Source organism: Perca fluviatilis, chromosome 22 (assembly GCF_010015445.1).
Source record: "Perca fluviatilis chromosome 22, GENO_Pfluv_1.0, whole genome shotgun sequence".
Lineage (NCBI taxonomy): Eukaryota > Metazoa > Chordata > Actinopteri > Perciformes > Percidae > Perca > Perca fluviatilis.
In genome coordinates, this window is record NC_053133.1 from 19,300,411 (window position 1) to 19,315,537 (window position 15,127).

A 15,127-nucleotide genomic window follows, 5' to 3' on the forward strand; every position below is an offset into this window, starting at 1 on the left:
TTGGTTTGTAGTCCGCCACGAAAACTAAAGAAGCTGTAGAATCTGCTGCTGCTACATCCATGCTGAGAGGTAACAAAGTTACCTGGCTGCTGCCGCACTGTGTTGTCCGTTTGCGAGACATTTACATTTTAAAAACAAGTTTTATTTGAATCTAATCATGTCTTGGGTTAAAGCGGTTTCGAACAGCGTAGATGTGTTTGACGAGAATGCGGACGAGCTTAGTTTACAGAGTAGAGAGTGGGTCTCCAACATGAAGAAGCGAATCAGGGTAACGTTAACTTTAAAGCTAACGTAGCGTGTTGTATTTGCTCAGTTTTACTCAAAATGCTCAACTATTTGTGTGTGTGTGTGTGTGTGCGCATTGTAGTAAGTAACCCTCACTCTGCTAGCTCCTGTTTGTGTTCCTGTTATTAGTGTCGTGTAAAGCTGAGTTTGCCGTGTTAATGTGAGCCTTTTCCTCTCCTCACCCATGTTCTGGACAGGACGGTTTTGTAGACGGAGCTGATGCCGGGGAGGAGGCCTCGCTGCAGGCCGGCTTTAACCTCGGCTTCAGGGAAGGAGCAGCTCAGACTGTCGCTTCGGGCCGACTCAAAGGAATTGTAAGGTAAACCATCATATCATTTATCCTATGTGATGATCTTAAGATTCAGGTTGAGTTAGGACCATATACAGTCTATGGTTAGGAAAGTGACTCAAAGTCTTTGTTTTTTTTTTGTTTTTTTTTCAGTATTCCTTGTGAAATACTAGATACTTTAATTTCTTTATACCTCTAAAAAGTCGAATGAAACAAATCAATTTAAATAATGTTATTATTTGTCAGTGTTATTTCACAATTCAGGGGGTAGCGCAGTGTTCGAAAAGAAGAGGGGGTTCGGTGCCTTGCTCAAGGGCATCTCGTCAGTGCCCAGGAGGCGAACTGGCACCTGCTCAGCTGCCAGTCCACACTCAATACTTTGGACATAAACCAACGACCCTCCGCTTCCCCACAGACTGAATTCCTGTTCACACTGAGGTCACAGATAGGCTTTGCTTTATTTTAAAGGGCTCACAAGCCAAACGTATTAGGAACCTCAGATTTAAGTAACCCACCTGACCTACATGGTATTATACCTATACATTTTGTGCTGTTAACTTATCTATCTATGTAAATGCCACACAGTGGTGACTGTAAGTTAAATCAATACGAAAGCTTTTCTTTCATTCAACAAAAGAAGTCAAATATCTTTTAAAAATAAATGTCAGATTGAAACAACTCAAAATTAGGGTTAAAATCAGAACTAGTAATGAATGTTTGGGGGGGGAGGGGTTAAGTGAATTTGAGCATTTATCTCAGCTTTCGGTCAGTTTTCAAACCTCTGTGCTCGGGACACTTAAGTCGGAACCATAAAGTATTGATACACAGCCGTATTCAGCAAGAACAGTGTAAGTTCAGGAAATTGTATTTAGGCAATGTCACAATATTTAATTAAGTGAAATCCCGAGCAATATCTCATATCACAATATTGATATGATAAAAAAAAAAGGTTTAATTAAATGGCACATTTACCACTAGGGACAGAATTTTTTTTTTGAACTGTTCTCTTGTGAGCAGAACATTTACCTTTTTATTAAATGTATACTTGATGGCGGGTGTTTTTGTTTTTCCTCCGTAAAAGCCTTTAAAATGGAGGTGAGGGATTGAAAACGTGTGTTTATATGTGCTGGGCAGGTCCACATACTATTTGTCATTTTAAAATATTTAATATGTTGCTGTAGTAGTTGTCTAGTTAGTAGTAAACATTAACCACAAAAATAAAAAAGGTATTCTTTTCTTTCTTTCTTTTTTTTTTCCTGCCCCTCTATTTACTCTTTGAAAAAACACTCTTTTAAAAAACTCTTTCAGTTTCTTTTTTTTTTTTTTGCCCAGAAACTTCATGAGCCTCTTTTGTTCTGGTCATTATTGAAGACTCTTTTCTGTCCAGTTGAGGCCTGTCCCAGTCACTTCTCTGTGCCATTGTATCTGACACTGTTGCCTCTTTGTGTCTCACGTCACAGTGCTATATTGTGCTGGTGCCAGATCCAACATCCGCAAAGCCCCATCCTAGCCTCTGTGACCGACCTCCTGCAGCGGGTTTCACAGCATGAAGACACAATAATGGAAGGCATCAAGAGGGCTTTGGAGAATCCTCCTCCCAGCGTGAGCTCCGTCTCTGAGAGCATGGAGGATCTGGAGGTCGAGCAGGCAGGTCCAGGCTGCTGTGGAGGAGAGGGATGTAAGGAAACCGACTACTGCAAGAAAGGAGAAAAAATGGACCTGTACATTCCTTGCCAGAAACATAAGCTCTGTTCTAGGTCCACCGACTGCTCCTCCAGCACAAGTAAAAGCCTAAACCACCTGGTGCAGCACTGCATAGATCTAGTGTCGGAGCTCGGACTGCCACAGGAGCTGATCTGTCACATACAGGAGCTAAACAACATGTAGTGTTTGAAGATCAGAATCACAGCGGTTTGGACAATATTTGGATTAGCACATGAACTATGAAACGAAACAGGTTTTAGTGTAAACTTCTTACACACGGCAATGAAGTGCTTTTGATGTATATAATGTAAAATAGAATTCAGCATTCATAATTTGTATAAGATGGTTGAAGAATGTTTGAAAATAAAAATGGATTTTCTTTATTTTACTGCATTTCTGTTCTGCCATCTATTTTGTTGGCAAACTAAATAAAAGGTTTATTTTACCCCTTATTCATTATTGCCAATGTATGTTTTTCATAATGAAGAATTGCCATTGATTTATTTAAATATCTAAGAAATGTTTTGGTCCTTTTAATTCATTTAAACAAAAGCATTTCCACACAAAGCCACAAGGTGGATTTGTTAATATTTTCCTATTATCTTATTATTGGCAGAGTTTAGAAAACCCTCTGCGTATGATGCTGTCATATTTTGTTTCGTGAACCGATTTTTTATTTTTTTTTAAATTGTCATGGCATGCAAAAGTCTCGGGCACAGTTGCGGTCATGGGTATTAAAGATGCAGCAGTAGTAGTGAGAAGTGGATAGGTGCACACAAAACTGAGACCTTAAGTTAATGCCAAAAATAAAAAACTACCACATACTGAGAATCAAATGATAACTTATAACCATGATACTTTAATGAAACATTCCCACCTACTCAAATCAAGTCATTTTTTTCAGATAGTTATGTATTTGTTTGCTTGTTTCTTCTCTCAGTAACTCAAATATAGCCAACTTTCTTCCCTCTCTAATAACACCTCCAATATTAAATAATTGTTATTGTCATTAAATAAAAACAATGAAAACATGTTTATTATACTATACTGTACCTACCATATACTGTAATGCATAGCATTTTCTTACCAAAAAATTATGACAAGCTTAACCAGACAAATTCCTTGCCAATTTCCCTTAACTTTTGTAGCCAATAATATACCGCATTTACATTTCGTAGGGCTGCAACTGACTACCCATTATCAATTTATCTGTTATTTACTGTTTTTTGTTTTTTAATTAACTGATTAATTGTTTAGTCCAGGGGTCTTCAACGTTTTTTTGGCCAAGGACCCCTTATGGTGCACACAATATACAATACTAAGCTATTAAAATAATAGTTGAAATATTAATATATTGTATTCATATCATGTTTTAATGCTACTTAAGCTTAACTGTATCTGTGAGTGGCTACCTTACCTATAAGCCAGTAAGCCTATCGTCAATGTTTTGTAAAGGAGTTATTTAAAAAAAATATGTATATTATTTTTTTCACAAATAGACCGGTTTATCTTTGCTAATAACATGTTGGATTCATGTTAATGTATATTTTCAGAAATATATATTTTTTTAATCAAGTGACGTCTTTATAATGCTAGTGTTGTCTGACCAACAGTCCAAAAATATATTAAATTTAAAAGTCATTAAAAACATAGAAAAGCAGCAAATCATCAAATTTGACAAGCTGGAAACAGTGCATCTTGGTTTGCTTTGAATAATCGAATTGTTGTCAATTAACTTTCCGACTACACGGCCAATCCACTAATTGTTTCAGTATTATATTTTTGTTAATATGTCAAAATAAGCCAGGGTTACGGAGTTGCAAGTTTCCGAGGAGCACCCGAACGCAGCAAACGCACACCCGGCGTAAATGAGTATGACGTCATGCGCTCGGACCGAGCCGTGACCTGCTGCTCCGGCTATGCTAGAGGTCCGTACCAACATATGTTCCGCATAAAATCCAGTAAATACCAGTTATTTGTGAAATGTAACGCATTAAACGATACTGGTTTAGTGATTATAGAAGGTAACCAGCGCAGCAGCAGTGATTCTCATGAGCGGCGATCGGTATTTAGTAGCGCATGTTTATATTTTAAGTTTACCTCAGCTAGCTGGCTAGCTAACTTAAGCTTGTTTTCCAGCTAACCAAAAGTGAAACTGGAATATGAGCTACATGGTTGCAAGCTTTCGGAGTTTGTCTCTAAATTAACTCAATCGAGGTATGTTTTTTTTTTTTTTGTCATTATATCATATGGGAGTGACAGCTGAATGTGCAGTGTGAAATGTGCTGTCATTGTCGTTGCTTCCTTAACGTTATATTGTATTGACATGGTGTAACGTTTTTTGTGTAATTTGTGGAACGTTAGCTAGCTATGCTTTAAGCTATTTTGTTTTACACTAAAATGCTTAACGGTAGCAGGTGTTACACCTAATTATGTGACCCGAATTACAATTTCAGTTATAATGCCACTGCAAACGTGTTTTAGATACTGTATTTTAGTAGGTTGCCAGAAATTGTGACCTCTTAGTATTTAGATAGGGTCAGCAATGTTGGTAGATGTTAATCAAATAAATGTGACAACATAATATTTAGATACAGAGAGAGTATCCACTCTATCACAATTGTTGGTGACATCTATCTTTGTGTTTTGCGTTGGCAACATAGCTAAAATTCAAGTTGTGATTCATTGTATCATGTTATATTACACGGGGAGGATTGTTTTCACTCATCCATTCAGTGATGTTGCACATTGTGCTTTTAGGTATCAACTCTGTAACAAACAAGACATAAACATGGTTGCTTCCTGGCTTTAGCAGCAGCTTGACCCTCATCATCATGGACTCCTGAAATCCTTAGGCTTCAGCGACTCATCTGGTCGCTGGTTTGGGACGAGGTCACCTTTCAGCCTAGAACCTGTCTGACCTCCCAAGAAGAGGGAGCGAGCAGATGGGGAACTGTTGCTGTCGCCCTGAGAGTCCCTGTGGCAGTGCGGAGGAAAGAAGTGGTTTGCTGAAAGATGACCCGAAGGCCACGGTGCCTACAGGTGAAACACTTGTGGTGGGCAACTGTGGTCCTGAAAAAGATGATGACATCAGGTGAGATAACCATTGCAGTAATAGTTCCCTTTTTTGGTGTTTGGTGACCCCTTCAGCCTCATTTATTTATTTATTTTACCTCCGCACTCTGTATGCCACTACATGATTTGGTGAGATTATTTTTACTTATGCAAACTTCACGGGGAAAATTTTAAAAGCTATTTTATACCTTATACCTATATTCTGTAGTGGGAGATGTAGAGTAAACATTTAATGTAATGTATGTCTTTTCACCGATGTCCGTTTCCTTCCGCTTTCTTTGTGTTGGAATTTTAAACTCCGGTCGATTTATGAGGACTATGGTTAACTGCTCCTCAGATCTCTGCGGTGTAAATTGAGACAGCTAGCTAGACTGTCTGTCCAATCTGAGTTTTCTCCCTGCACCACTTAAACAACTTTTGAACGTACACGTGTTCCACAAAAACAAGTTCCTTCCCGAGGCTATTTTGCAGCCACACTGTGCGGAGCTTAGCACCGCCCATGATGATTGTGATTGGTTTAAAGAAATGCCAATAAACTAGAGCAAGTTTTTTCTCCCAACCCAGAATGCTATGTGGACTAGCCAGACCCTCCTCCACAGCACTGTGGAGGTAGGTCTGGCAAAGTGAGACTAATAGCAAATGTTAGAACTGACTCAATAAAGGAAGTATAGAGCACTTTCTACAGAGACTTGTTAACACTGAAACTAACTTCTTAAGAAAGCTTTGTGTGCTGTCTGTATTTAAATGTTGGTTTTGACTCAGACCAACTTTTTATCTTTTTGGACAGGAAGTAGACAAAGTGAGATCATAGATTTTCCTGTAAACCTATGCCCTAGCATTTAGGTTTTCCCCCTAAGGTTTGTGTAGGGTGTGTTATGTGACCAAATCACAATGGAGTGCTACTGAGGTCTCAAATAGGGCTAGGGGACTTCCAGGTCTTAAAGGGCTTCTTTGTCATTTCACATACTAGTGGTTAGCGCAGAGGTATTACATAAAGATGAGTGATTACAGATTTCCTACATTGCAGAAAGAATCTTGCTGCAAAATGTTATCTGGGATCACATATCTACTCTGGGTTGTTCCTGTTCACGAAAAGGCTATTATAGTCAAGATATCAAAGCTGCAACAAGTGTGGGTTTGAAGGATTTTTGTTGTATGGTATGACATTGCTTGTCCTGTCTGTGTTATGTCACTCAGGAAAGTGCCTGAAGAGGCCAATATAAAGGTGGAGGAGGCTGTGCAGGTGAAGCAGAGTCCTGAGGTTGCAGAGATGGAGCCTAATAACGTTCAAGAGAATGGACCCTTGCAAAAGGTCGTCTTACAAACGGCAACGCCTTCTTCCAGCAAAAAATCTGAACTCAAAGAAAACTTCACCAGAGCACAAGATAAAGATGTGAAGGACCGTCCTAGTGGACAAGCTGAACCCCTGCAATGCACTTGGAAAGAACACACCACAGCTGTTAATGAGGCTTTTACAGTTCTGGCATCAGAAGAAGAAAAGCCAGCCTCAGTGCAGGACAAAATCCCTGACAGCAGCTCTCTGACAGCAGAGGCAGTTTGCCCTGAAAACCATACTGAGACAAACGCAACAAGAGAGCACAATACATTGGACACTACTCGTGATAATGATGAAGAAGTGGGCTCAAAAGTCACTATTGAAAACGCTGTAGCCGAGCCATCAGGGGAGTCTTCTCAAAACAATGAAGCGTTATCTGTGTCAAACCCTGCAGCAGCTTGTCGGGTGTCGTCCATCTCTGGGGTCAGTCAGGAAAACGAAGAAGAGTCTCCGAGCTGGTGAGTCACGTGGCAAGTCAAACTGTAAAGTTTCTGTTGCTGTTTTGGATGTAGAAAAATACAACGTACCATGAGGTTGGATTGGAATTAATTTTACTCATATATCATCCAGTTTGCATTTCCATATTTTTGAAAGTGTTTTTAATGGTCTAAATAAAAAAATATACTGTAAAGCAAATGCTAAATCTGACAACTATAGACCAGTGCAGGGTTTTTCCTGCATAGAGGAATTTTTGGCACCCCCGCATAGGAAAATCACCAGCACCAAAATGACAAGAATTGAGAATAAACATAGCAATTCAATTCCTCTCTAAATGTGTTTAAGAGCAATTTACCAAACAAGCAGAACCTAAACTTGAATATGAGAGCTAATCTCAGTTTTATCCCCAGAGTAGATTCCCGGTGATTTATTTAAATATTATTTTTTTCACCAGTTTTGTGAATTGGGGTTTTATTTACTCAAGCAAAATATACTTTTTTGTTTATGAAATTGTCAGAAAAAACAGGAAAATGCATAGATTTCTGTCAAATAAGGTAACACAGACTCATTACTCATTCACTGTAAGCGGACCGATCATGCTTACAGCCGTGCTTGTCACCACCATGGTTGTATTAGACCATTGAGGGCAGTGTTGCAAAATCCATGAGCAATGTGATGAAGTACCTGTATTTGTCAAGTATTAAATACACTGGGCAAAACAATTGTAATATGTGTAATTATATTACAAGAATATGCCGTGATAAAACATTCTATTCATATCACAGGAGTCCCTGCTACATTGTAATCGATATCTTTTTCATAATATCTTTTTTTTGTCGTTCTTTGTTTAGTGCTGTGACAGAGGATTCAGTGAAAGGGAGTTCTTCAGTGTGCAAGGAGGCCGGTCCTGAAGTCATACAAATCCATGGTGTCTGTGAGTCTTCTCCTGAATCGGAGCCCATGGGACTCGACCACTGTGGTGAGGAACGAGACTCCGCCGACTGTGTCAGGGAGCCAGAGCCCACAGCCCCGGCAGACGCCAGCCAGAGGTCAGTAGGTTCAGAGTTTGTGATATCAAAACAAGATGCTTGTTTACATAAACTGTGTACTAGTTTTTTTTTTTTTTTTTTTTTCAGAGCCTCCCTATGACCAGTAGGGGGCATATACACACCACAGCTGGTTGATTTAGTGAAATGATTGTCTGTTGCACATCCCTTTTCTTCTGTTCTTTCTCATTCCTTCTTAAATTCTTTTTTTTTTCCCCACAATATATGTATAACTGAATGTGTTTCATGATATTTAATGTAATTTAGGTGACACATTTAATACTTCTATAATATGAGTTTGACATCAATAGTAAATGTTCGATTCATACATATAAAGCAGGGAAAGTACCAAATGTGTATATGTATCTCTCTCCAGCTCAAAGTCTGATCAGGATGCACAGCCAGATCTTGGTTGTACAGCTATGACCTCAAAGGAGGTCACTTCCTTGGAGAGCTTCAAACAGGATATTGGAGAGGAAATGATGCCTAAAGGACAGGAGAAAGATAGAGATGTTCCCAAAGCGAAGGAGGACGATGAGATTAAGAAGGAGGTGGAGAAGGCTCCCACAGAGGCCGAGACTCAGGCTGGGAAGGATTCTGAGATTCAGGAGGTAACTGATGTAACCGATGTAAAGGCTGATGAGATACCTGTCGCAGAGAAGGAAGACTCTGCTGAAGATGGCCTGGCGAACAGGTTTGTAATGATCTTTTTTTTTTTTCTTCTTTTTTTGTAGATTTATAGAGTGAACATCACATTATGTGTTAGGCGTTTTATCCATTGAAAGATTAAGTCAGAGTGGAATAATGATTTTTGGAATTGTGAACCAGGATGTTATGCCCTGCAGTGCCCTGCTACACTCTGCTACACCCTGTAACGCCCTGCAGTGCCCTGCTACACCATGAACTACTACAACTACTATTTCTAGTCATAGTTCCATTACAGAGTTTTTCCTCACCGCTGTCGCACTAAATGCTTGCTCTTGGGGGAATTACTGGAATTGTTGGGTCTTTGTAAATTATAGAGTGTGATCTAGACCTACTCTTATCTGTACAGTGTCTTGAGATAACTCTTATGATTTGATACTATAAATAAAATTGAATTGAATTGAAGTGGGACACAGGAAGGGAGTGTTCAAAACGGTGTGGCAATGTAGACTCTCAGTACCACGTGTTCGATCTTCAACTTTGAAAGATCTTACACATAGACAGAGAGATATCGTTAAAAAAAGTGAACGTGCTATTGGTTTTAATTTCTGTGTGTGCAGAATGGTATGGCACAAAGTCATTTGTACAAAAACATGATGTAGACTTTTTTGGTGTTTATTGTCATGGTTTGGAGAAAACAATGAAAAGGATTAGGGAATAGCAATAGAATATTTTTTGGTTGTGAGTTTAAAGGATAAGGTTGTTTTTCTGTGTATATATATTTTTATTGTCAACACATTCCATAAAAAGACTAAAACCATCAATTTGCATCAAATTGTCTAGCCACACTTTTCCACCTTGTGGCACTCCGCTGGAGACATAACTCTTCAAATGTGGGCTACAAAAAATATGTTAGCACTATGTTTTTTAGAAAACGTTACTCAAAAAGGAGTCAATGGTGCATTCATTGAGGACTATTTTCAGCTGTGGTGTTTGTGGGATTAACTCAAAATAAACAACAGTGCCCATGTTCATTGAAATGAAGGAACATGTCATCCAGTGCAACAGTGTGGATTATTGATGGGTTTGTAATAGTTTTGGGACCACAATGGAGCTCTACAGCACAGAGGATGAAGATATATCAGGCTTTGTCTACACAAAAATGTTGTTGGTTTTGGTCTTTTGACTTGTTGACAATAAGAAAAAGCCAGCCTTATGCATTAGGTATTATACTTATAGAGTAAGTGTCTTGTTCCTTTTGTAGTGAAGAAGACCTGTACAGAGGAGCTGAGGAGCTGTCAGCGTCACCAGAAACTACGCGTCAGTACACACAATCACACATCTATGTACTGAAATTGCATCAGAGATTTCAAACAAATTTTGTTTTGTAACATATAAACAATGGCCATTTTGTTTTGTCCATAATTTCCTCTTACTTTCCTCGGTCTTTCTCAGTTTTAAAGGTGGAGGACAGATGCAGTTTGGCCCCGGCGGTGGATATTTTGTTTTACAGTGAGAGAGAGTGGAAAGGAAATACTGCCAAAAGTGTTCTCATTAGAAAGGTCTGTCTGTAATGTTTCACATTAAAGTCAGTTGTTGTTGTTGTTGTTGTTGTTGTTTGTTGTTGTTGTTGTTTTTCATGCGAATGGCTAAAAGACTTCCTGTTGTGTTCCGGTCTGACGCTGCAGGGTTATAAGGAGATGTCCCAGAGGTTTGGCAGCGTGAGGAGAGTCAGGGGGGACAACTACTGTGCCCTCAGAGCCACGCTGTTCCAGGTGCTCTCCCACAGCACCCAGCTGCCTGCATGGCTGCAGGAGGACAATAATATGGTAACGAGATGGTATCAGTTGACTGTTGGCTAAGCCCCATGCCCCTTAGTTAATGTTGCTATGCATGTCAAGCTTTCCGTTTCTGGACACCCATAGTAGTTAGGCAGCTTAATTCAATAGAGCTAACGTCAGCTAGCTAGCCCTACGATTTAAATACGTGGCCTCTTGTTGACTTTGTTTCTAGTTATGCTAGGTGACTTTACAGTGAGAGTCATGATGACTAAACACATTGACAATATATTTTGTTAAAAGACCGACTTAAGCTACATGTCCCAGGCAAAACTAATTAAACAGTGTAGTAGGTAGTAAGGTAGTTAGCCGCGGTAAGAATTCAGCTTCCCTTGGAGCTTATTTACACAATGTTTAATTAATTCCTTACACGTTTGCTGTTGTGTTTTTGGTTTTGGAAAGACTTCAAAAAGGACATCATCCTCCAAACTCTTTAAACGACTCTTGAACATTAGCTCGACAGCCCTGTCATGCCTAGCTACGTTTTCGCTGTTAAGGGCCGGGGGTTTGCAAACTGGTAATTACACATGACCATTACAGCACAAAAAATACAGAAAAGCTACAAAACAAAAATTCAAAAGTCTGATAACATTTTTGAATGTTTATGTTTTAATACTGCCAGTGCTTCAGCTCATTTGAACACAGCTGAAATCTCATCTTAGCATTTTAATTACAGCTTCTGAAGCAACTTGAGGCCCAGGAAGGTCTGATAAGTCAGTGGACATTTCGTGGAGAATGCCTGCAGGGAGATGGGACAGGAGATGCCACCGTGCAGCTGAAAGGCTACATGGAGCTTCTCCGAAATACGGTACTGGCTGTAAATCTGTTCAGACAGTGAGAAAGTATTTCAAAGACAGAGAAAGTAAACCACAGCACTATTTGTATGCCATCCGATCCGTGGACACTGAGGGTATTGATATTCATCCACAGAGCTTTTAGATGTAATTGGTACCATATGTAAAGGGAGGTAGTCTTCTAAATGCTGCACTGCTCTGTCGTGTCATTTAACACACAGCCTAGTAATGCTCTAAAGGATTTGGAGGGATAAATGATCCCTGACCGGTCTCAAATAAAAAACCACAGTGCCTCTTTACTATAACTGTATAGGGCCCCCAGCAGGATTTAGAGTGGGTCACTGCCACTGGTAGCTTGTGAGGAATTCTGGTGTTTACTGCACACTTTTTTTTTTTATAAAGTCAGACCTCTTTTGCTTCATGAGAGGTAGCTGTGTGCTGGTTTGGTGTCCGACATTATGGATTCTATACAATTGCACATAGAATTTACTATGTGTTGTGTTACTCTGGTTTGGGCTGGTTCCACAAATATTATTTTATATGCACTAACAATGGTTTCAGAAAGTATTCAGACCCCTTCACTTTTTTGAACACTCTGTGTTGTAGATCTAATTTTAAATGGATTCCTTTGCCCTGACATGCAGTGTGAATCCTGGGACTGTATATACACAGGTGTGTGCCTTTTTAAATTATCTCCAATCTATTAAATTTACCACATGTGAACTCCAATCAATTTCTAGACACATCTCAAGAATAATTAAAGCAAACAGGATGCACTTTTTTTTCTTAACTATTTTTAAAACGTGCAGAAAAAAAAAAAATGTTTTCACTTTGTCATTTTAGGTTTTTGGGTGTAGATTAATGGGCAAAAATGATAATTGTTTTCCATTTAAAATCACATTTACAACACAATAAAGTGTGCAAAAAATGAAGGGATCTGAATACTTCCTGAAGCCACCGTATAGCCAGGGAATGGGGAAAATAGAAATCCAATAGCCCTTCAGTAAGGACTGTCTGAAAATAACAGTTTAAAGTGAAAGCAAACAGTAAAACTGCAGCAAATCCTTCCTGTTTGTATATGTTAGCAATTTATACTTGATAAATGGCTTCAATGACTACGTGCTCATCAAAATAGTTATTGATTAATTTCATTGATTTGTTTCCAGTGGCAGGCAGCAGTGGACTGCTCCTCCGCTGTGGAGCGGCAGCAGCTTTGCGAGCGAGTGTTTCAGGGAGGAGAAGAGGAGCTGGGGCTGCTGGAGGCGCTCAAACTGCTGATGCTGGGCAGAGCGGTGGAGCTGCACAGCTGCATGCAGGGCGGCGGAGACATCCCACTCTTCTGCTGGCTGCTGTTTGCTCGGGACTCATCTGACTGCCCGCGCTCCTTCCTCTCCAACCACCTCAGCCACGTGGGCCTCAGCGCCGGGCTGGAGCAGGTAGGAGAAACCCTGGGCTGCTTTTTATTTGTTGACCAGCCAACCACAGACTCCCTTAAACAGGCATTTAAAGACATGTTGTACTGGCTACATAGAGTACTTTTCCAGCAGGTAGGGAGCATTTACGTGAACCCTTTCATGGTAAACAACACTTGCTAGAAAATAGCTGCTGGGATTTTCCTTCCCTTTTGAATCCAGCAATAAACTTCTGCTGAATAAACTGTTGTCACGCTTGGTAACTTACGAAACAACAACTATTGTTGGCTGTCATGAGATTGGAGCGCGTAACCTCCTCATAATCTGAGAACAGAACAGTAAAACATGCCTGCGCTTGTGCTGTTGAGCTGTAATTTCTCTACTTCATCAGCCCCGGGGGTGGGGAGGCTTCAGGAAGGACAGGCTGTTGAGTGAATTAATTGTTATTTTCACTCTTTTGATTAACGCTTTCACAGGCCCTCTTTTCATAAAGAAACCCCACCCATACATTGCATGTGCTTGAACAGCTGATTTAAACATTGTGCTTTGTAACCGTGCAATTATCTCCCTGCTTTGTGCTGTTTGTACAGGTGGAGATGTTCCTGCTGGGCTACGCCTTGCAGTGCACCATTCAAGTTTACAGACTGTACAAGGCTGACACAGAGGAGTTTATCACCTACTTCCCAGACGACCATAAGGACGACTGGCCGTCCGTGTGCCTCGTCACAGAGGATGACCGCCACTACAATGTGCCAGTTGTAGAAGCTGCAAAAGAACTACACTGCTGATTGCCACTGCAGAGAAGTCTCCTGCCATACAAACAAAACACTCCTCAGGTCGATCAAGGTGAATAGATTTACGGCAGTTGAAGGAATAGTTTGACGTTTTGGGATATTTGCTTTCTTGCTGAGCGTTAGACGAGACACTGGTTAGCTCAGCACAAAGACTGCAAAACGGGGAAAGAGCTAGCCTGGCTCTGTCTGAAGGAATGTTTCCAGTCTTTGTGCTGTGCTAAGCTAACCGGGTGCTTGCTGTAGCTTCATATTTAGACTTTAGAGTCAAATCGATCTAACTCACGGCAAGAAAGCAAAAAAGCGCATTTCCCAAAATGTCAAACTATTCCTTTTAAAAAAGAATATGCTGATTTGAGACCCTGTACAAGATGTGGTTTACACCCTTTTGTACACACTGTACTGTATACAGAATTTTCTATTTGAGTACATGTACATATATGTGCATCTGATATTGCGGGGTCATCTCAGTTAAGTCCAAATTAGTTTGCAGGGTGTCATTTTGACTTTAAGGCAGGGAGGAAAAATGCCCAGATTTTCTCAGCAACCTCCTTTTGTTTGACATTTTTCTCTTTAAAATCCTGATCAAAACACAGTGGAGCTGCCAACATAAAGGTTGGTGTTTACACTGGAATTTGGGCACTTTAATTTGTGTATTAATTTATTCGGTTTCATTTAGTGTGTGTGTGTAAGTGTGTGTCTAAGTGTGTAAAAGATGTTGCCTTTAACCAAGCTGTTCGGAGTGGAAAAACATGCCAATGTTGCTGCAAATACTGGCAACAGTCCCAACCACCAGCCACTGGATTCAGTAGTAAATGCTCGCTTGGTCCTCCATGTTGCCTTAGAAATAATGCACAATAAGAATGAATGTTGGTTATTATAAGAGGCAACTTTCTTGCCCTATTTCCAGAGCAGTTTAAGGGGATAGATTAACAGTAAAACATGTATTTATGCCATTTGCAGGAATGTTCTTTCTCAGTCAGATTTTTGAATGGCATTTAGATAAAATTAAAGTACAATTTTTCTAAAAGTCTTTTCTTTTGTTGGAGCTTTTCCAAATTTTATGAGAACTGATATTTCAGAAGATACAGAAAATGACACATTACGTCTGTTTGGGGTCTCGTAGACTCCATCTGTAAAACATGGTTGAATACAATGGATTTTCCTATGATGTGTGATTGGTGTGGACTGTACTTTTTTTTAAGCAGCACTACCCCTCCAAAATCTGGAGTATTTTAGTAAGAGGTCTGTCAACATAAGTAACGTCACTGTGTAGGATAACATAATGTACATTAGTTGGGTGACAAAAAAAATTTGTTCATGCATAGCTCATATACCATTTCCTTATTTGGTCATCTCTGTATTTTGTCACCATCAAATGTGCAAAACTATTTTTTGTGTCAAAGAGACAATATTTCAAGGGGGAAAAATGGTTGATTTTGCAATTACTATTATTTTACACATACAGCAGTGG

The 15,127-nt window shown here is 39.7% G+C and overlaps 2 protein-coding genes across 5 annotated transcripts; both read left to right on the forward strand.

The window, feature by feature from the left end:
* Positions 1–24: 24 nt before the first annotated feature.
* Positions 25–2,730, forward strand: otulina (OTU deubiquitinase with linear linkage specificity a). The gene is made up of 3 exons (XM_039789474.1): positions 25–268; positions 483–604; positions 2,035–2,730. Exons 1-3 carry the CDS (start codon positions 158–160, stop codon positions 2,459–2,461), a joined length of 660 nt encoding a protein of 219 aa, XP_039645408.1. The 5' UTR covers positions 25–157; the 3' UTR covers positions 2,462–2,730.
* Positions 2,731–4,158: 1,428 nt separating this feature from the next.
* LOC120552153 lies at positions 4,159–14,831 on the forward strand. 4 transcript variants are annotated; one of them, XM_039789928.1, is made up of 11 exons: positions 4,159–4,495; positions 5,039–5,372; positions 6,551–7,147; positions 7,979–8,176; positions 8,550–8,867; positions 10,083–10,138; positions 10,274–10,380; positions 10,507–10,647; positions 11,333–11,464; positions 12,617–12,886; positions 13,453–14,831. In XM_039789928.1, the coding sequence occupies exons 2-11, from the start codon at positions 5,224–5,226 to the stop codon at positions 13,648–13,650; spliced, it is 2,166 nt and encodes a 721-aa protein (XP_039645862.1). In that variant the 5' UTR covers positions 4,159–4,495; positions 5,039–5,223; the 3' UTR covers positions 13,651–14,831. The 4 variants fall into 4 exon arrangements, with proteins under 4 accessions (XP_039645862.1, XP_039645863.1, XP_039645864.1 ...); XM_039789929.1 differs by having other exon boundaries at positions 5,091–5,372; XM_039789930.1 differs by having other exon boundaries at positions 5,094–5,372.
* The last annotated feature ends 296 nt before the right edge of the window (positions 14,832–15,127 follow it).